A 23606-nucleotide genomic window follows, 5' to 3' on the forward strand; every position below is an offset into this window, starting at 1 on the left:
CACACACAAAAAAAAACAAACCAAAAACAAAAAAAACCCACAAAAAAAACCAATCAGAAAAAGCAAATCCTTAGTCCAAACAAACAGAACAATCTTTGTCAGAAATTACAGGTACTGACCCCACTGAAAGCACCATTTCACTTGAACTTCTCCATCATGGCCACATTCACCACCATAAAGAAATGGGCTCCATATCATCTAGATGGTTACTGACAGTCTCATCATTCATAGGAGGGACTGGCAATACTGTTATCATTTTACAGACTACACACAGAGTGCRCAGTGCTTCTTGCTCCATGGGTTTCTTAGGTCCTCTGAGAAATACTTCAAAAGCGGATCCAAAGATGACTTMGTGTCTGCTTTAAGGCCTTGAGTCCTCCTTCTTCCCTAGCTTCTCAGCCTCAAAGGTGGAGGCTGTCCTTTGGGGTGTGAAACAAATCCTAGAGAGAGGCTGAGGTGCTGCTGTTAATCCCAATTTAGTGCTGACTGAATAAAATCTGTACACCTCCAAAGGACAGAAATCTTCTGATGATGTGTGTCTACACTGTCACTATGACCTTCTTTCTTTTTAACCTCTTGATCTGAGCCCCCTGAATCCTGTCCTAGCTCTTTCCCCAACTCCCTGCCTAGGAAATTTTGCCACGCCCCGTAAAAAACTCCCAGGGGATGCTTCTCTCTGCAGCTGGTGTGAGCTGGGGAGCACGGATCTCACCAGCAGCTTTCACTCCCGCCACTTATTTTTGTAAATAAAAATAAACCCTCACTATCAGCTAAACAGAAATGAGAACTATGATGCCATAAAGACCAAGATAATAAATCCAAATATTTTTCTAGAGAATACATTTTCTAACCATTCATCTCCAGCTAGCAGATGAAAAGAGAGCCCACAGAAAGTGTAGAGAAGAACAGTATTTAGGTCAGTCTGGCATTTGTTGTCCTATGTTTATGAAAATATTTTCCTAAAAACTTCAGTTATACAACGACACAGAACCAAACTTAATATACACAGTAAATTGTTGGCTGTCATTACCAGCAATAAGACAGAAGAGTTATGGTTGTAAATCAGCTGCTGTAGCATTCAGTCATGTTCTGCTGGCAAGAAAAAAACCTAATGAAACATTTAAAGGAAGAATGGTATGCATGAGCCTTCTCAGACATGCAACTAAATACAAATTGCAGAACACAAATAAGTATATTATGAAACACAGAATTGCAGGTCAAAGATTGACCTGCAATTAGGTTTGACAGAATTGCTTTTAAAGCTTTCATTCTAAAGCTATACATAGGATGCTGTTCTTCCAAATGCTATGCTTAGAAATGAAGATAAAATAAAACAAAACACTAAAATATTTTCTCCTCATAACTATACTTTAAAAGCAGAAACATGCTTCCACTGTAATTACATAGTATGTTATTCCATTAACAATTAATATCGGGAGCAAGTGGGAAAGCAAACAAGCCAAAGGGAAAAAAAATCCTCTTTCAAGTATTGCTAAGGGAACTCCATTCATAACTTTGTTTTTTAGTGATGAGGCTTAATCTCTTCATAGAGACAGAAAAGCAATACGGTCACAACTAAACTGTGTTTTGGGTTTAGGTGAAGTGGATTCCTCACAACATCTTTCAATCACTTGCAGGCGCAACTACTCCTGGAGGCCAAAACCTGCTCTACCCAGAAAGTACAATTTCTTGACAAAGAATAATAGCAAGAAAGAAAGACTAAGTACATTTTCTCAGAAGAAGAATGAGCTTCACAGAGGTCAGCATTTTGTCTTCATTGCTTCTCTTTCCAAAGCAGGGAGAACAGCTTCAAGCAAATCTGACACAGCATGCTCTGCATTAGCAGTTTTCTTCCTCCATACATCACCCTGTCTGTGGCAATATCCTTTAGATACCTTCCCATTAATCTAGGACTGGCTTATACACCTGTGTTTTCCAAGGGAAAACTCAGCATACTCCAACTCCTCATACAGAAGCAACACACCAAACTCCTGTACCACAGGGGAGGGATTCACCTTGATAATAAATCCCCTGGGAAGTGAAATCGAGTAAGTCAGAGAGCAATGGATGCAAGAGATGCACCACCTGTTTGGGGTTTTTAAAGTTTTAAAAGACACAGCCTGTCTGCTGTAGGACACAGACTCTCACTACAGACTCATCTCACCTAAAGTGATAACTAAGAAGAAAGTTAGAAGACAGCGAAAAGGGTCTTCCTATTTTTGTTTCAGTAAATTGAACAACTCCCAAAGTACACAGAAGATGAGGGCAAAAGATCCATGTATGCATTCCTGGTAGTTCTTCAAGATCATCACGTTAGTTCCTGTTCACTAATAATAAAGATGGGTGCCAGGCAAAACTCAAAATGAATTATGTCATTCTCCACAAACTCTCATTGCCACGAGCAATGGTGTCCACATGATGAACATTGTGCAGCTGAGCCAATATTCTTTCACATCTCTGTGGAATAATGAAGTTCACTCCACTGTCAAGATACATTCAGAGCATGTGTGTATGTATTTCATTATCCAGACAAGAGCCAACAGCCAAGTATGCAGCAAGAAATATGTATCATAGTCTTGACAAATAATGTGTGTAATAAAGAGCTCCTGTTTCAGAGAAAGGAATATAATCAAGAACATTTTTTTCCTTGYACGAGACATTTTTAGTTCAGTTTTCCAGCTGCAGTACTATTGATGAAGTACAGCTAATTTGTTCTCTAGGTGGAGACTAATGTAAGATATTTTAAATATGTTTTCTAATAAGAAGTCAGCCTACGAGCTATTGCAGTAAGCAGTAAAACACAGAAATAATCCATTTTCAGGAAGTGCATGGCTTGTCTGCTGATGCAAAAAATCCTTTGAAATAGCAATTCTTTCAAAAAGGATGTTTGTTTATAAACTGATACATGATGAGGGCTTTCCTCAGTCACTAAACCACTCTAGCTGGGCCTCTATACTGACCTATAATACTGAATAAAATGTTTTCAGGGCTATTATGTAGGAAGCTACATTAAAAAAATCCTTTGAAATATGATTTCACACGTGCCCCCAACATTAACTTAGAATATACTGTTTGCATTTTTCTTTGAATTGCTTTGCAGTATTATAAATCTTATAATAAAATCGTTTCAAGTTAAACATTCCCTGTTATTGTAAACCTTGCAAACTAACTTTATCACAAAAGGTTTAATTATTATGCTATGTCTCCCTCTTAGGAAACAAACAAATGCATGAAGTACTTCAGTGAATTAACACTCCTTCCTCCATCTCAGTTACTAAATTAAGTCCCTTGACTAAGCTGGAGAGTTCGACAAATCACTAAGCACTGTTTTCCGTCTGTGGAAATGCAATTTTCATAGCAAAAAAATTAGATGTAAACCACCACCACCACTGAAATTTTACACAAACCTCTGTAAAATATTAAGGGCTAATGAACTTCAGCCAAACCTTTCTTCTTGACCATGTCACAGACTGCCTTTGCCTGATGCAAACTTMAGTAAACAAACAAAGGGATGACAAACGGCTGAATTCACGCAATTAATAGAAAACCAGCCTTATTTTTGCTGAGTGTACTGGGGTTTTTTGAGTTTACATAGCTATTGGAGGTGGGTATAGTAAAGCACAGGAGACATCACCAAGTCACCAGTGTGACAGACTGTTACACAGCAGGAGTATCCTCTCTCTGACCTGGTGACAGGGAGCTCATTTTATCTTTGTATTTCATGGCACCACATCCCCTGTCAAAGAATAAAAGTTAAAATTCAATCAAGGGTCACTTCCTGACAAGCCCGTATTAATATATATATATATATATATATATATTACATTTTAGATAACTTAGTTTGTATTATTTAGTATTTTTAACAATTTTTTGATTCATTATCAAAGAGAGCCTTATTCACTTCTTTATGACTACAAAAATCACAGAATCATCAAGCTTGGAAGAGCCCTTCAAGACCATCCATTATAACCATCAACCCAATGCCACCATGAGCACTCCTGAATTAGGTGATTTAAACAGAGATTAAGCATTCTATATACTCTATCATCATCCTTTTCCTTGCCCTTCTTCCCTCATCCACAGCCAGTCATTAAACCTGTCTCTTGCCTGTACCAAAACTTCATAGCAAGTATACATAACCTTGCACATCACACAAATCCTCCTCCTCACTCTGGGTCAGATTACAAATCACTGTATCTGCTGTGGGTATTACAGGTATTACAGGGGTAATCCCTGTATCTGCTGTACACAGTAGAGTGCTCCTAAGAGCATTCTGAATTTTAGGCTGCTTCTGATACCCAGAAGAATATTYGCACTTTTTCCAGTCACAGTGTACCCAGTGGTATCACTGGCACCGCAATGATGCCCCAGATCTGCAGGTTTCTGGATGCTTGGAATCAGAGTCACACAATCACTGCAGTTCTGCAAGAATCCACAGACAGCACAACCTTCATCTGAAATCCCTGTTCCCTGGCTCACCTCCTCTGCTTGCTGTTGTTATTATCAGAGTGCGCTATTCCTACCTTTGGGGCAGGAGAGTGTCTGCAAGCGCTGGTGATGCTCAGTATTTCATGCTCATTTCAGAGCACCAGCTGGAGTGCCCCTCGAGCCAACTCTGACATCACTCCTGCAGGTAACTAACATGGATAGATGGCTAATTTGGCTTTAAGCCAATTTACTCAGGAATCAAGCTTACTTCTGACAATGATAAAACATAAGAACTCTAACAAAACATTTGACTTTATGCCAGCCTTTCTGATTCTCCTCATCTACTTTCAATAACAATGACATTTACATTCAGAAATCTCAAATCAAAACACTTTCCTTGTTGAAATCGGTTTATTTCTTAGGCTTATAAAATATTTGCATACACTTTCCTCTGAGCATCCTCGCCTCTCAAAATTATTTCATTAATAATATTTTGAAATTTATCTTCATGGATCAGAAGTTCCATATTTGAGCTGTATTTGTTGTGACCAGTCAACCGAGTCAGCTGGTGTGACACTGCTGTTTCTCCTTGCTTCAGTGTAAATATCCTGCTGGCAATTTGCTTTCCTATAAGGCCCATACACAGAAAGGTGAAATACATTTTCCACGTGTTTTTAAGACAGTGAAACTCTGTATCCATCAGCTGAAGACCAAGTGAAAGGGATTCTAGTTGACATTAAATATTGTGAAATTTATTTTTGTGTTATTTTCCTAAATTTATACACATGACAATTATGTCCAAAGTATTTTAGGAAATGCTTAATTTTTTTAAAAAATCTGCCAAATATCTAATTAACTAATTAATTTAAATTAATTCAATTATAAGAAAACTTAACAACTAGAAAAAACAGCGGAAGAAGGCCTAAGATAGGGTAGCAAAACCTGGCCTTAACAGGGTCCTCTGTGGATACTTCTGTGTGAAGGCTCTCCAGTAAGACACTTGTTCTGTGCTTCACCTATTAAATTGAATATTAGTATCTTTCTACCTCAGTAGGATGCTTTCAACACAATCAAACTTGTGATGCAACTAAAGGCTTTTAAGAAAGACCCTCTTTAAAAGCTCCTCATGAAAGGTCAGACAAACAAGATGTAATTTCTTTTAATTAAGTTCACATGGAACCAACAAAATAATTTTCTCACCGAATTTCTTAATATTTTGTTTCAATCTCAGGAGGTGTGTACCTGGTTTTTCTCAAACACTTTCAAGGGTCCATTTTAGCCAGCAGCCATCTCATACAAACATCCGTCTTCCAAGGAAAATCCAAAACAGGCTCACTTGGTGCTGTCCAAAGTCCAGCAGGAAAGCCTGTTTCTTCCACATGCATCAGTCAGTCACAGCAAAGACAGAGATTATGTATCCTGCACATCTCACAGCAAATTTTTGCTATAGATCAGAGAATCCCAAACATTGTCAGGAAAAAAGTGTTCTTCAGACTAAATCAGCGTGTTTTTATTGAAAAGAAACCAGGCGGGAATACTCTGAGTTACATGAGAAAAACATTAAAACACCTAATCAAAAGCTTGCCAAGCTTTCAATCTGGAAATATCATTCTTTTTTTTTTTTTTTTTTTTAGAAAAACAGCTCCAGCAATAAAAGTAGCAGATCAAACACTAGCCAAATATTCTCATTGTTATCTTGGTAAGAACTAAATTAATTTCAATTTCCAAAAAAGGTAAGGCATGGAAAAAGAACAACCAAATTATTTAACACACGGAGAAAGGGACTCTCCTGTTTCTCTTAAAAGTGAGGTAGATGTAGGATAGGTCATATATCAGCATTAGTTTGTGTCTGTTTTTACATATCTTGAAAGATTTAACATTTTCCTTGTTTTATACCATAAGAGTTTTAGTATTAACTTGACTGAGACGAGGATATCTTTTCCAGAGTTTCCCTGCCCTGCCTTGCATGTGCCTGTGAACTACAGTTGGTATTTTAAACTGCTATTCAAGCACTCACAAAGCAATGAATATATAATTGGGACATTTCTTTTTCCTGTTTTTACCCATTGCTTAGCTAATTATGCTCCAGAGACACTCTCTGGCTAAGCAGCAGCAATGCTGAATAATTCAGAAATAAGAAATATCAATGTGCAGAAAGGAAAGCTGTAATGAAAATCCCCAAGGTTCTGTTTTAGCAAACAGATCTGACAGTGCATCAGTGACCAGCCTGCCTCTGGCACTCTGATGAGCCTCCACTGCTCCAGCTATTGTTTTTATCTACAGATTTTCTGTGTCCCAACAAAAGAATCTCCAAAGCAGTGCATTCTTCAGACTGAATTACCTAACTCTGAAGAATGGATTAAGGAAACATAAGTTTATTTTTCCCATTACTATTGTATCTCTGGAAGGCTGTGTATATTGTTAACAGTAGTCTTAAAGGGGCAAAACCCAGTCTGGGATGAAAAGGCTCAGAAAGGCAGAATTCTCCAGTGTAAATATCAACAGACTCTGACCTTACGGCTAACACCAAATTTACTTAAACAAGTAGCAAATATACACGACACCAAAATATTCAAGGTGCATTTTAAATATCAAAATGCTAGTCATCCCTGTCACACTTTCAACTTGCTAAATTTGCTTACTAAATCTTCTTCACTGGTAGAATATGCTCATCTAGGGGTTTCAAAAATTTCAGAATAATCAACTGCTATAGTTCTTCCCCTAAAAATATAGGATTATTTTTTTCATGACACATGCGAGTCACAATAGGAAAATGAAATAAAAAAAAATAAAATTAGTGCATTTATGCCATCTTTTTAATAAAACAGCATCTCTGTTAAGGTAAGGTGGTACCATCAAGGAGGTCAGAGTGAAAATAGCTTTTAACTAAGATTTGCGTGAATTGCTTCTCCCCCAGACAAACAGTGAATTAAATGTAGAGATATTAAATGTAAGTTATACTGGGACAGACTAAATGACTCACAACACTCCTCTTCCCAACATCCAGGACCTGTCCTAAATACTTTTGACTTCTGCCTCCAGCTTTACAATAATTATTCCCAGTGCTATGCTACTACTGTCAATATTGTTGTTGCAAATAAGAAAGGAAACCAAAAACCTCTGTTAATTTCAGGCTTCATTAGAAATGGAAATGAAAAAAAGAGACAATGCTTATTGAATGAAAATGGATTCAAGTATTGGGAAAGCAACATCAAAGTTCTCAGGGAATCTTTCAAGTATGTCTTATCTTGCTGCTCTTCCATACACATCGTGTCCATTACCTCATCAGAGATATGACTGGATCAACTGAACAATTGCAAGAATATCCCCCTGAGCATCTGAGAAATGTAAGGTCAGATTGCTCAGGGATGGAAGAAACAAGCAACAGATAAGCTCTGGAAAGGGCAAAGACAACTTTAAGATCTATTAGTAAAGATCTTTACAGCAGATATAGCTCAGCTGCTGAGAATTGCATGAAGTATGATGCTACACACAAACCTGGCCTGCATTTTTCAAAATAGAAATGTGAAAATAAACTTAGAGCTGCCCCAGCACAACCAGAGGAATATGGAGCTTGTATTTTATGAAAAGAGGCTGAAGAAGGCCAATGAAGTGAAGACTGAAACAGGATGTGCGTTCTCGTTAGAAACAGACCAGGAATTATCTGACAGATCAAATATTTTCTAACAGCCTGACTGCTTAGGTGTGTTCAATTTATTTCCAGATAGACCAGCATTTTCAGAGATCTGAGGCAAAATCTGCTGCTGTCAAGTTGCAGAAAGCCCTCTAGTCCTGCTGGTGTTCCCACTTTACAGGTTGAACTTCATATATTTCTCCTTCAGTTCTGCTCTTGCAGTATTTTTGATTTTCTATTACGTCCAGAACATCACAACATGAAGAAATTAATTTAATTAAGTTTCATAATTAACTTTCTATTTTAGTCAAATGAAAGCATTCAAGAATCAGCTACCTTGAGAACTACAGAGATTGTCTCACCAGATAATTAATGTTTCTGTATTGTTTACAAATACAAAGAAAAGTATCTTTCCATTTCCTTTCAGTTATCTTCCCCGTTTTTGGAAAATTTCTGTTCCAGCTGGGTGACAGCTACTTCTCCTTTAAGGGCATGCTCCTATTTTGTGTTATTATTATCACTATTTTAAGAATCTTCAGAGGAAAAAAAAAAAACCTAATTCAAAAGAAACCTACATCATTTAGTATCTGAATTCTAGCACTGCCTAACACAAACTTCTGCAGAATTATTTAATTCTAAGTGGCTCGTGACTTTTTTGTAGATGCACCTGATGCAATATCTGGATCTAAACTGATCTATGCAGAACTAACAGTGTGTGTGTGTGAGTTACTATTATTCAGATCAAGCAGCAGATTTCTAGTTTCATCATGTACTGTACTGTATTTATTCTTTAAATGACTACTAAGCAAATAGTGTACTTTATTTTCCTCACTACATATAGGATTTTACCAATGTGCCTTTAGTAGGGAGCTTTCTGAAGCCAGGAACTTGCTAATTAAATGGAAATTAAATAGAAGTGCCAGTCAAAAGATTTTAAGGTGGTGGTAGACAGGACATGATATCAGCTTTCAGAGGTGAATGCCCCATCATAAAGAATGAGAAAGCAAAATCTTTAGAGAAAACTAAGCTATAAAAGAACACCTTGTGCTCTAATTTTGTGTCTATTTAATGTTCTCACCTTCTCCCTCCAGAAATGAGGATGAAATTTTAGTGTCCCAAAGACAAGAGAAGATGACAGAATACACTGGAGGGTGTGAGAAGATGATATCCTGACTGCTAGGATTTGGAAACATTTTGTAATCAGGGCCAAAGGCTACAAGCAAAATAAGTTCCATGATTGCATTTGTCCTTTTCATKGCTGTTATCACACTGGATATCACATTGTTATCTATGATCATCAGCTTCTTTTCCTCTATTGCTACCAATGGATGACACTATTTTGAAAGAAATTCTCATTATCAGTCCACCTTGACACAGAACATTTGTTACCAAATTTCAGCCTGTTTTTTTTGCTAAATTCCAAATGGACATTGGGATTTTCTTTTCCTTCCCCCTTTTATTTATTTATTTATTTTTTTTTACTTCTGGATGCAGCAGTAATAGTGATAATCACGTGATGGGTCATCCAAGTGCTTTGCTTGCTGTTTCTCTTTTTAAAAAAATATTTCTCTACTGATACAATTCTTGTTATACTATTATCTTTAATAACCTTGAGTTACACAGGAATAAATTTCTATAGGTGCACTGTGTACATGGCTAATGGTTATTCTCATCCACTCCCACTGAAATGTGGGTTTAAATAGTTATTTTTTCCTGATTTAAAAAATCTTTCGTATTTTCATTATTAAGACCTAAGCTAATATGCATAGGACAATGTGATTAAAATCAGTGGATTCATTATACAGGTGGCCAAACAACTTTGAACAAACCGCACCTGGCTATAAATGAATAAGAACTTTTACAGGCAAAAACACTCCTTGGATTTCATTTATGTGAACATTTTAATGGCACTTTGTCCTACCAGCCAGTAGGTGGAGATATAAGTCCAGTAAAAGCAGAAAACAACTATTTGACAGTCTTTGATGCAATTGAAGGTTTGTATAATACAATTTAACCGAGGTTAGATTTCTTAATAAGTATTAGATGAGACAGATGAAATCTGTCTGCAGTTAAAGCCCATCTATCAGCCTTCCTTGTCTTACAGCCTATGGCCAACTGTGCCTGCAGAGCTTAGGATATTTTCATATCCAACAAACTGTTAATGAAAGTAATAAGGCAGAAAGCTAAAGAGGTCATGAAAAAACGTAATTTATAATACACAAATATGTAAATTCAAGTATTTCTAAAAAGCTTGATCAGTATCCTGTTATACCACATTAAAAAAACCACGACAGTATTAAAAAAATAGTTTCAGGCACTCTAATACCCATGCTTAGACAAGTTTTGAGTCCTTTCATGCCTACAGAAATTATGAGCAGGTTATTACCTTCCAGTACATAGGCAAATGTTTTTTCAAGTATTACCACTTCCCTTAACACAGCCACATTACTCTACCTTGGCATTAAAAATTTATTAATCTGTTAAATTACCATTATAGGAACTCATACTGGAAATTGGCTGCAACAGCAATAATATTTTGTGATTTACAAAAAACACAATCATGTCTCTTAACGTCTCTTTGCTACAGAATAATAATATCCCTATATGTAGCAGAAATGGGAAAATGTACAAACAAATGCAGTACTGTAAGTGCAAAAATTAAGGCAATATAGTTTATATTGAACATTTATTTGTTCAATTTCTTTATTTTGGTTATGCTGTTTGGTTTGAGGTCAAAGCAAAACACCTCTGAAATAACAGAGCCCCTATGATTAAGCCAAAGCAACTAATTATATGTATATATATATATATATATATATATGACTAACAAAGGACTATTCATCTTCCCTGAATGCGCTTTGAAAAAGTCAGGAACAAAGATTGTGCTTTGAACAGTTTTGCTGTTTCAGCTGTCATTCTGACAGAAAAAAACATTACATGATGGGGTGGTCATTAAAACCTACCGCAAAGCAGAGAGCTGGGGACTTGAAATGTTTCCTGTGGACTGAGAGCTTAGCGTTGGCCTCCTTCATGGAGTCTCTTCAAACCAGTGCCCTGTGCTCCCCAGAGAGTGGACTGAAAACAATCCTCCAAGCATTCTTCCCTGATGTTTTCCTTTTCCTTGGGTGTTCTGAGAGTTCCTTTGCATGTCCGCAATGCTTTGAAAAGAAGTGTTGTTTCTGCTCTCCCAGTGTACTCCTCCCGACTGGCCACCATCTCTCCGCTCCCAATTGACTGCATGTCCACTGCATGAGGTATTTGCACTCATGGGAAAACAAAGTGTTATTTGGCCGAGCATAAAAAAGACAGGGAAGTTCTGCAGCATCAGCAAAACTTCCTGCTGGAGAACAAGGAGAGGGGAGGGAGTAGGATCTCCTCTCTCCTCGCAGGCATCTCATTCGCTGCAGGGGGCAAATGGACTTGTGTAATTTCATGCCTACAGTGCCTCTCCAGCACGGAAAATAACACTGATACACCATCTCAGAAAAAGTCAGAGGGGTTGATTTTCTAAATAATTCACTTGAAGAAATATTTCTGTGCTGTTTTCCCACAAACAAAAAAGGTACATTTGCAAATGAGTTAAGGTCATACAAGAATCTTGTTCTCTGACAAAGAGTACTGTCTTGGCAGTTTAAGGAAGAACTAATGTCAACTCTTTCGAATCTCATTTGCTCCTGGCCTATCAAGAGACATGCATAGCATTTTATAAATAAACTAATGCAGCAAAATTCAGAGTGTTTATCATAACTTTTACTTCACAGGTTGCAGGAGGCATTTACCTTTGCCTCTTGACAACAACTTGTCTTCCAGCTAGAATAATGATATTTTGGTTACTTACCTGAAAATGAAACAGATGCTGGTTTGTCTGGGGATAATTCAGAATAAGGTCCTCATCATGTCATTACCTATACTGAACTCTCCTAAGACAGTATTTTCTTTTCTCACTCAAGTCTGAAATAAAGAATCTGATTCACAGATAAACTGCCCGGATTAAAAACCGCAGAAATATGGAAGGTACATAATTTCTGTCAGAGAGATGCAAAATCTGCTGTTATCCTATAATCCAGCACCAAAATGAAAATTGTTTTAAGATTATCTGAAGACATTGTCCTGCACCTGATTCAGCTCAGTGTTGCATTAAAATTTGCACAGTGCAATTCAGCAGCTCCATGGAGAGTGCATAGGTGGCTCAGATTGGAACATGTGCCCATGAAGTCCTAGATCTCTTATCTCAAGGCTGGAAATGTACCTAAGAGCAATACTTTGGTACTATTTCATAAAGGTTTGCTTAGTGGGAAGCTGAAAAATTTTGAAGGGCCACAGTGTGGTACATGCTGCATGTCTGGCTGAGAAAACAGATTGTTGGAAAGCCAGGGACTTTGCATACCTTGATTTCTGGCATGGACCAATCAGACATTATTATAATCAGGATTTAGAACAGAATTTGCCGTTTGCACAAACCTCAAGTAAAGCTCAAGTAACATGGTAATACACTCTAAGCAACTGGAGGGTTAGCCAGAATTAAAAAATATTAGCAAATTCGAGAAGTGAAGTAAAGAAACAAAAAAAGGATAAAATTCCAAATGTGCAGATACAAAATACATTATCAATAGATAATGAAGACAGATCACCCTTTTTGACATGGCACTTGAAATAGATATGAAGATAAATGCCTTGCCTTTACATATGTAAAATGTGAATTACAAGAGGAGGATAATGAACACTTGGCTAGATATCAGCTCTGCAGAAAATGATGTGGAGGTTACGCCAGAGCACAAGGCTGGCATGAATCAATACTGTCAAGGAAATGTAAACAGGAACAGTCTCAAAGAGGCAAAGTCACCCATCTATTCTACCATGCATCGTAAGACTTTGCTTGGTGCTGTATGCTCTCAGGATGGAAACAATCTGCAGAGGAGCAAAGATAATCATCAGGTATCTATAAAACTTTATTAAGAGTGACTGAAGAAAAGATTATTATTTATTTGAAAATTAATGATGAACTTTTCTGATATGAGTCCTCAAGTATTCACTGCACAGTGTACATGATTTAAAATCTGAAGGGGTTAAAGTATGGCAGGAAAGTTTCTGATTGGATATTGTAAGAATAGTACAAACACTGTCTATGTAAAAATTTCTTTCCCATCTCCCTCTTTTTTATGCTTCCCGCACACATTGCATGTGTGCTGGAAAATGTTTCAGAGTGGAAGTCAGTAAAATCTTATCACCTCAGGGCTAAGGGGCTCCTAGACCAAGGTAGCTGGACAGTCAGAATTATTCATGCAGAGACAACAGGTCACAAGGTATATATTGGCAGGTGAAGATGCTTCTGTCATGCTCAGTTGAAGCCTGCCTCCGAAGAAAGAACCACAGGCACTGGAGGAAAAGCACTGTGATCCTGTGGAGTGCCTGCAGACCCTACAGACCCTGCAGGACAAGGGCTAAATGATACATGGACATCCCAGCCAACCCAACTGCTCACACTGTACAGGTGCTACAGAGGATTAACGAACTTGGGCCAACAAGCAGGTGTGGAGCCGCCTTCAATGTACACATTTGAAAGCGACTTGGCACAGAGTGATCCCATAAAATTGATTGGTTCAATCTTCGTTCTTTGCGCTGTTGGAAGCACTGCAGCACTAGACTGAGGTTTTAGACAGCAACAGATCATTCCTTAAATAAACCCCAATAACCAAGTGGATGCAGAGGTCACTCCCAACTTCATGCTGACATGCACTATAAGATCTATAAGAAAAGGGTGTTGGTTTTCTTTTTCTTAGAACCAATAGGTGTCACCAAATTCTGCATGAAAGTAATAAAGAAAATGGCTTAAAAACATATAATTAAGAATAGAAATAATTGCTTTAAAAAGGTGATTCCATTTTCTTTATGGAAAAATGTTCAGACATGATTTTTTAATTTTTAAAGTAAAGCCATCTGTATCAACAGCATGGTGGTATTTTTAAACAGCTCACCTGTATGCACTGAGCAACATATCTCTGTCTTCTTCTTGGCCACCATCCTAGCTTTTTTTTATGTAAAGACATATTAAAATCATGTCCAGAAGCTACCTAATTTTCTAATTACTGGTAGTTTTGGTGACCCATTCCAAGAATCTACCCCAGCATATGTGCATATAGACTATCAATCTATGAAGTTAATTCTTGTGTGATGTACCACACTAACAGCTCCAGAAGCATTATATTCAAGATATTTACATTTTTATGCTAAAATATGATGATCTAAATGTTAAAGAAAATTTGAAATATGAGTTTAGGCCTGAGAAACAAAATTAGCACTCCTTTATCTTGGACAGCATGAGCCACTATAACCATTTTAGTGAAAGGTGTATCAAATCTGAATCTACCCCATTCAACTAGCATGCAGAATGCAACTAGTGATTCATTTCCTTGATTGAAATTTAAAATTAAACTAGAAGCAGCTTTTTATCATTGATTTTTTTTTCTAAATTCTGACAGGTTTCACTCTCTGTAGAGCTGTCTCTTCTGCACTAGTCCTCAGAGAAAATGTTGTACAGAATACCTACACTGAAATCCTATCAAAGGAAGGAGAAAATGATTCAATATGAGCATATGCATACTCACAAATTCTATGTTAGTGTCAGTATTTTTCATTGAAAAAAATTCTGAGATTTCAGGGGACCATGGGTGGATGACAGTTTGTAAAAGGTATTGTTATATCCACTATTGTTATTTCCGCTAATAGTCTTTTACAGACCACAGCTTGTCAAAACAATAGCTCAAGACTGTAACTTACACAAACTCACACTGGTTGGAGACTGCTTTACTGTAGAATAATGCCTTTGCATAAAACATTCCTATAGCAGAGTTCAAAACAGTAGATTATACTCAAGCTTTAAAAAAATAGATGATTGTTTCTGGTTGTGAGAGGCTTTATGAATATGTTTATAGGAAGAAATCAGCCGTAAAAGACATAGACTATAAAGCCCTGGGAGCTATAGAACAGAAATCATTGTCCAAAGCACTTTCTGAACTTCAGAAAATGATAATAAAATTGCAAAAGTACTTGTCAGATTTGAAATGCAGTCTTAGCAAAGACTTTCTTTGCACCAACACRTTGTAAAAAGTATGTATTTAAATACTGAAAGTAAGGAGCTGCAGAAAAAGAGTATTTCGCAGAGTATGTCAAATTCAAATAAAAGAGCATCCTGATGACAGTTTTCAAAATAATAATGTGATTTTAGATATGCAATTCAACAGAAAATGACAAGTAACCTTCCAATCTTACACACAACTAGCTACATTAAGGTCATAAATTACATCAAGGCTGAGAGCCTGTGATGCAAGGGAAAAGAAAAATGTACTATCACCCAATTTCCTCCCTTGAGCATGTCCAAAATTTTATCCAAAAGTACATCCATTAAACCTAAGTGCCTCCTATTACTGTGAGAGCCTTGTGATGGTGGAGTGATTCTATTTCTACATTATAAATAGGAAACTGAGTACAGGACCTAAAATGTCAGATATTACAAAATTGTTTCGACTAGCTTGAATAGCTCAGTATTTGTACAATCATTGTCCTAGACCTTTGCTAGAGTTACATGACTCTTCAGCTTTGTCTCCTTTCAGGGAGGTGAGGAGATCACAACTCTACAGAAAGGCAAAGAGCTCTTGGAGAGTAGGGAGTGGCCACTCACCAAAACACTTCTAACTTCCTCAGATAGTTGCTGGGAATCTTRGCATCCAGTAAATAGCACAACACTTCTTTCATTGGTTAAATTTTTCATCTTGAGTTGCAATTCAACAGCAATGTTGTCAGGTGTCACCTGCACCTTTCCCTCCCTCCTGCATCATAAAGTTACACCACCAATAAAACTGCACCAAGGAGCTCTGTATCCCCTTCCAAACAGTTTTTTGAGTTGAGTTGATGTTTTCTTGTCTGGTTAAAGTATGTTGCTGCTGGCATGGATGGACACTGATGCCGGTTTTCAGACTGGGCATGTGATAACATGAATTGATGCAATGTAAGTGCTGCCAGGAAATAAAGAGCAGTCATCCCCAGCAGGCCTGGGCATATCAAACCTCTGCTTTGAACTTCCACAGAGCTTTTAGCTTCGACAGGCTACTAAATCATATAAATTGGCATGCTATGTACCACAGTCCATTATAACAACAAGGTTATCCTGTTAGTTTAAGTGGCGATTGCTTGGGTCAGGCAAACTCCACTGGAGACCAGAGTGCCTGCACCACAGAAAGAAAAACACAGAAAGAAACAGCCACACAGAAGCTCTTATGTCCCAAACCTATGCGTCCTGTAAGGGCATGCTCTGAAACCTCTATGCTGGGACACAGCAACAAACCAGCAGGAGATGATGAGCCAAGATACCCTTGCCATAAAGCAGATGAACATCTCTGATCCTCCCTGCTCAYAGACTAGAAGGAAATTTCCCAAGTCATCTCCAATTCTGCTGAATTATCACTGATCCTGGGATCAAGACAGCAAGCATCATCATGATATGAAGATGATTTTACAATTGTCTGAAAATTTCCAGCCATGCATCAGAGCATCAATTGGAGTTGTTGGCACAACCCCAAATGCAGCAGAGGAAAACAGCATAAAGTGTCCTTTAGAGTATACTGGGGTAGTTGTACATGAATTGCAAGACAAAAATCATTACTGTCATTGTGATGATCTGCAACTGCGACAGATCAGTTGAATGCAATRTAAAACTTCTTTTGTTTCTGTGGCACGTGAAAAGAGGAAATCAAGGAGTTCACAGATGTAGTCTCTGGATGAGAAGGCAGGGGGAGATTATGAGGGCAGAAGTCCAACTTCCATGCCTATAAGGATTCAACACATTCTGAAAAATAGTCACACAGATCTTTCAGAAAAATAGCTAATCTTAAAAGCCACATGAGACCCATTTATGTAATAGTTGTTAAAYTTTCCTATATGCTACAATGAGCATAGAAAAATATCCAATAATTCATAAGGGAGCTTTGACTGAAAATACATTTTATATGGCTGTAGTTTGGTTCAGTGAAACTGAAATTTGGGAAATAGGAAATTTGGCATGGCCAATGACAAACTATAGGTGAACTAAACTGATAATATTTGTGGATGAATGCTGCCTGATCCAAGTCCAGCTACAAATTTGTCATGTGACTCCCCAGTTGGTGCTAGTACATCATCTGTACGTGAATTTGACTCTGGAAGCTTTTGAGTGTTTTTTACAGTCCTGAAGTCATAAATGTCAAGCCAAATCTTGGTGTAAAGCTAATTGTTGTGAACAACTGCAGAGGGCCTGAGGATGGGTGAAAGGACTCACTAGAAAAAGCTGAGAGCTGCAATGAAGCTCCAAGTTCTGTCTCAGAGAAGGATAGAAATACCAGCCCAAGAGGCACAGCAGGTATAGGAACAATAATCCATGACTACACTCACACCACAAATGAATGAGAAAGTCTCTTCTCCACAAGAGGGATTTTGAACTGGAAGACTGTGTTGAGATAGATGGCATCSAACAGGAGAGCACCTGGTTTTACTGACCACAGTAAAATACAATTAAAAAAATTTAAATGTGGGAAAAGATTAATTCCAGAACACCAGCTGAGCTGGCTTTGGAGCTCAGTAAGAGCCGTGCTCCTGTCATACCAAGAGCCTACCTGACAACACTTCAGTTGGTTGTGTCAGCTGCAAACACGCTGCTGGTGTCTGCTGCAGCAGCACTTTGATCGTGTGCAGATGGAAAGCAAATGTACCATGCAGATAATACAACCACTGCTCTTAGGCCTTCTGTAGTTTGATCTGGTTTTATGTACATTATTTCTTAGTCTGATGTGACCTTTTCTGCTTCACATATATACTGCGTTGGCATTTTAAGTGAGGAGAAAAACTCATCAGCGCACTTTTTGGATCAAGTATCCATTATTTGCTGGGGTTTTACTAAAAATGCTGGCAATTTTCCAGTTCATTAGGGATCATCTCAGATCTGACTCTGCTAGCAAGAAATAAGCTATTACGATAACAACAGTAAAATATTTAACCTAAATTAAAAAAAAAAAACCCTACTGCTTACAAAACAGTAGCCTAATAATTATGTTGCGGGCTGAAGAAATTTTGAATTTTAGTGTATATGTATCTAAAGGAAAACTGTTCTGGAAAAATTTCATAGAAGCTGTCTTGGTCAATTTAGTCACTGATAGGTAAAATGATTTGCAACGTTTACTGTATTTGCTGTAAGCAAGGTATTAAAAGCTTGAGGTCTCAGCAGAGAAGGCCCTAAGAGAATAATAGTACTGACTTTGAATTAGACAATAATTTCTCAACCAAGCAAAATTCATACTGATTATTTAAAATACTTCTATTCCCATTTGACATTTTAGGCAGAGGGTACTTTTAAGCAAGCATATTGYTCTAGCTCAGCCAGCCTTCAGTCGTGCTGGAATATGTAGGGACAGACATGGTGCTTTTCCAGCAGCACCACTCCGATGCACATCCTGTTACGGGGAAAACAAAGGAACACTCTCACTGATTCGTGTAAGAACTGGAAAGCCWTTCCACCTGACAACTACTCAGATCACAAGAGATTTACAGGCTGCATTGTCCTGCAGGTAGGTCCTTGAGAAGTCATTTATCTGCCTGTGTCTTATGCTGGCAGGGCAAGGTGGGTATCAACGGCTGCCACGCTGGTTGGAACAGCAGGTCATGCAAAACCATGTCTGCTCTGACTGCACAAAACCTCCTCTTTCTAGGAAGTTTCCTATGAGTGGCTCTTCTTCAAGCCTTTCTTATCTTTGAAATAAGATACTACAAGATGCATACTACAAATGGCAAATGTGAAACGGCTAAGCAACCCTGTAGCTATGCTGGCAACAGAGAAGTTTTACTTATACTCAAACTTCGAATGCTGAACCAAATTATACAGTGGTTACTTTCAGTAAGTGCCAAGGAACTACAGCTGTTCAGAGGACAAAGAGCAAGGGAAGTTGTAGCAGCTCTGGAGTGTTAAGTGATTGCACCAGCTGCATCTCTGCTGYGGAATGGCACAGCAGGGCATCTCACCCCTCAGAAGAGCTTATCTACTGCTTGTAACTGGTGAAATAACTCAGGGCACCTCACCCCTAACAAGAGCTTGCTAATTGGTGAAATAACTCAATCAGGAACTTGGCACCCGAGAAGCAACGCTTCCAGCTAACAATAGAGATCTTGCTGTGGAAGGGAGATCTGGAAAGGTAAGAAGGAATTTCTGACAGGCACTTCACTTTACAAATTATAAAAGCTACACTCAACTTTCACAAAGCAAAAATCTTCTGCAGATTCCATGGAAATGTGTGGGGCTTTCTCCCCACAGTTGGGATGCCTACTTTGTGGCTACTCTCCCGGGAGCTGAGTGAAGACTGTGTACACCTTCATTATTTTGGTGGTAAATTACATTGACTYCTAATGTATACTAGTTTTTTGCTAGCTTTAATCTCGTATCTTGATATCATGCACTGTTTTATGTAATGAACTAGTTCTCTGTTTTATATTGTGTAGTAAGTAACTCTGTTTAAGTACATTTGTCTGCTATCTCCTGTCTATTCAATAAATAACTCATTTTATAATAAACCAGATCAACCATCCTTAGAACTTGYGGGCTGGAGCGATTTTAGTTGTGGTCCACCTAAATTTAAGCTGCTGCCAAAAATCTGAGGCTGACGCAGGGCTTGCCTGAAGCTCCCACTCCACCAGTGACAAGTGGTCACATTGGCATCTGATAAAAAGTACTGCACTTACCCTAATGCAAGATGAAAACTGAAGGGCTTGGATGGAGATAAGTAGAAAGAAACAAGCAGAATAATGTAAATGAGCCCACAAATGCCACAATTACCTACTCTTTCCTATACAGAGCCAGTCATTCCTTGGATATTATGGTCAATCTCTGCATGAATTAGATTCATTACTTCAAAACAGWGCAGAGCCTGGGTCAGAGACAAAGGTTTTCTGTTGCTACCATTTCCAGGTTTTGCTTCCCTGGGAAGGGGAATATGCTGAAGTTTYAAACTGCCAGAACCTACAGTGTGGAGGTTCAGCCAGAGCTAACAAATGTCAAAGCCCACACCCTGGCAGCCCTGCTGGGATGTGCCTGCATGAGAGACCTGGAGAATTTCCCACATTAGAACAACATCTGTCTGTCCTTTCTCTGTTGATATGGATTAGTCCTAGCTGATCCTTACATGAAAATAATTATAAGAAAAGATAAGAAAAAAAGATCTACTTTTGTGAAAAGAAGAACATTCCTGTGGATGAGCTGATCCCTACACTACTGGGATCAGAGGCTGTCTTATCTAAAACTATTTACAAATCATCTTGACCCTGTTCAGGTTTGACAGTTGTATGTTTAAGCAACAGCACTATATATACAGCAGCCATATCACCAGTTATAAACAAAGCATCTGCTGGTATAACAAGGACTCAGCTACTGATGCTAATATTGCATCAACCTCCAGCAAATAAAACATTAAATAAAGTGTTCTGTCAATTAAACAGGACACCTGTAATYGCAATCACTTCTTGTCCGATGCCTATATTTAATTACAAGTATTTGCCTGTTTCTTTTATGTACAACCACTGAGCCAGGTTGTGTTTCCAGGCACAGCTTGTGAATTCTGAAAATTGTTGCCTTGATCTTCTTCCTAGTTTTCAGGTTTTATAAACCTGAATAGAAGCTGTTTTCTCCTATTATCTTTCATTAGTAGAAAGCGGCCTGCATGGAAATCTCTGGGCTTGGATTATTCTGCTACAGTTACATTTTTGCTTGCTCTTCTTCATGTTCCCACTCTCCCCTTTATTGCTACTTACTCAAAGGGGTCGCTGGGATCAGCTCTCTGGAGCTCTGGAGGAATCGGTATTCTTTTGTAGTACATTTCCCAGTCAAAAGCTCCTCGCATGGCATCCCCCGCCTGTGCCTCGTAGCCAAAGTGATTGTGGTCAATGACATCGATCATAGGACACACGATGGTTTTGTGGTTAAGTGCAATCTGGTCTGAAAAATGAAAGTAGAAAATAGGAAATGGCATGTCTAGTCAAGCCATCTATCATATTACTGCAAAGTGAATCCCACAGGTTTCTGATGTTTGAATATTGTTTGCTTTGTGCCCTATGGCCCCCCCAAATAATTTCATTTTTCAAATCTGTATCAAACCTTTATTTAAAGCAGAATAATGCATTTGGGCAATGATTAGAAGTATTTACGGTTCTTTAAGGGGAAGCATATCCCTGTGAGGCCAACAAGAGTCCAGTCATCTGTACCTCTCTCACGTTGCTACTCTGAGCTGTCCCCAGTCTGTCAGCTATGGAACAAGCCAGCAAGCAAATTGCAAAAATACTTCTTCATCTATGGGGAGTGTGTATGGCAAACCCCTGTGAGAGAGATTTGYTCCTAAATGTGAATCTCAGCCCTTGCAACCATTCAGTCACTGTTCCTGTGGCTGTAGTGTGCATCAGCTTGGAGMTCAAATGCTCCAAATAAAACGCAAACTCCAACATGAAGAGAAAAACAGAACTTGTGTCCTTTTTTTGTATCAGTATTTGAGTTATAAAGAAGGCCCCACAGTACCACTTTTACCTGCTTTCTAAAGAAAGGAGTTTCGTTTTGCTTTCAAAAAAAAAAAAAAATTAGAACTGTGAGGCTAATTCAAATTTCCTTCCCTAGCWTAAGCTCAGGTGGGCCTAAGTGTGCTTTGGCGAATCCTATTGCTTCATCCTATAGAGCTCTGGAAAGAAAGACAAGTAAAGAAGATAGGCCAACATCAAGAGCTAGGCAGAGGAATAATGGTTTGAAATGAGGAAGTACAGAGAAATGTAGATGCATTGACATAAATGGACAGTAAAATTACCCTATGAACCCTCAAAAAATCCGAAAAACTCAAAATTCCACATATAATAGAAATTTTTCTCTGAATAGCAGCTTAGATCCTTTGCAATATAGTAAATTTTAGGGCCTATGTGGAAAACTTGTTTTTTGTTTTTAAGGATTAGATTTTTCTGATGCTTGATAATATACAAAAAATAATCAGAGGGCATTATATCAGTATTACCTGCCTTCCTATTTAAGTAACTTAGATAGGAATGCAGGTAATACTGATATAATGATTAATAATATAGATTCTGCTTCGATGCCTCTAAGGGACTAGAATGAAAAAAGTAGATTATTTTCACAAAACATGAGTCTGTATATTTATTCTCAGTAGTTTAAGTTTAGAGACACTGTCCAAATCAGGGATCAATGCTGACTGCTAGTGAGAAATTACTCTGGAAGTTCAGCAGGTTTTTCCATCCTTATCCTTCAACAGAGAAATTAATTCAAAGCACAGGCTCTCACAAAATTCTAGGAAACTCATCTCAGAGATAATGGCTGCATTACTGTTGCCATTGCCAAATATAATTACATTCAMTGGCACACTGTGTAGTGTTATCTGTGATCATTATATAAAGTGACTTTTACATAATCTCTTTCCTGTGATGGTCCTCCTAATAGTTATAGGGTTTATAACAATCTGTTTCTGATTCCCCCTTTCTAAATTGACTGGAGGAGAGAAACTAAATGGGATTGATTTGTCTGGAGCAGGTCAAAGGTAGACTCGTAAGGCTTTAGCATCCTTCTCATCATCTTTAAAAGCTGCCCTCTTTAAATGCATTGAAGGATTTGAAGTCTCCAGGTCTCATGTAGAGAAAGTCAGAGGGAAATTTATTTGAGCAATGCTCAAACTCAATCCCAGTCTTCATTTCTGCAGCTCTCAAGAATTCTGCAAGTATGATGAATCTTACCTGCTTGTTTTAGTGTGTTTCTGCAGAACTTACTTCTCAAACTACTTTTGATGAAACCAGGGTGTTTGTGGTTGTGCTCACCAAAAGACAGAGTAACAAAACTTGCAGCCTCAATGCTTCCCTTCAGTATGCCTAAAATAATGAATTTTACATACATACTTCTTAGGCTTAAATGTAGCCCCCAAATGAATTTAGGAAACAGAAAAAGCTRTAGGGCTAGCTTACACTTCACAATTGTGCGGGCATCAGAGTTGGATATGCAAACCTGCTGCTGCCTTTATCAGCCACTGCTCTTTACTCCACCTGCTCCTAATGCTAGACATGGAAAGCCACAGCTGAAATGCTTTGCAGTTCCTCTTCTATTACCTTTGCTCCTCATCTCCTCACAGATTACTGTTGGTCTGAAAATATCCATGTATTATTTCACTGCATATATGCTTTAGTTAAAGGGAAAAACAAACAGATAGACGTCACTGTACATGCAAAAATCTTGCATATTTGAGGGAAAGCCTGGGAACRAGAGGGAACATCGTTCAGAGCTTTCTCCCTGGCAATTTTAACCAATGTATGCATGCAGATTTGAATTCAACCCTTTTAGGATCGAGCAGAGTAAGCATACATGGCAATAAACATAAGTTTTCAGTACTGGATGAGTCACTATCTCAAAAACATAGGTTTAACTTTTATGAGAAAGAGGTACCTCTTTAATTTCAAACACGTTTCAAATTGGGCTGGATAAAGTAACAATGCCAAA

General features: G+C 38.1%; 1 protein-coding gene across 2 annotated transcripts in view; it reads right to left on the reverse strand.

The window, feature by feature from the left end:
• GALNTL6 (polypeptide N-acetylgalactosaminyltransferase like 6) overlaps positions 1-21062 on the reverse strand; it is a 70729-nt gene extending 49667 nt beyond the window's left edge. The window contains exon 1 of one of the 2 annotated variants that reach the window (XM_057376267.1): positions 20885-21062. In XM_057376267.1, the coding sequence (XP_057232250.1) occupies positions 20885-21030 (146 nt within the window). In that variant the 5' untranslated portion in view covers positions 21031-21062. Of the gene's footprint in view, positions 1-11025; positions 11323-20884 lie in introns of those variants that run through there. The other variant, XM_057376268.1, reaches the window with a different exon arrangement.
• Between the last annotated feature and the right edge of the window lie 2544 nt (positions 21063-23606).

The sequence above is a fragment of the Malurus melanocephalus genome, unplaced genomic scaffold (genome assembly GCF_030028575.1).
Source record: "Malurus melanocephalus ecotype Western Australia unplaced genomic scaffold, MMel_1.1 scaffold_276, whole genome shotgun sequence".
NCBI classification, from domain to species: Eukaryota; Metazoa; Chordata; class Aves; order Passeriformes; family Maluridae; genus Malurus; species Malurus melanocephalus.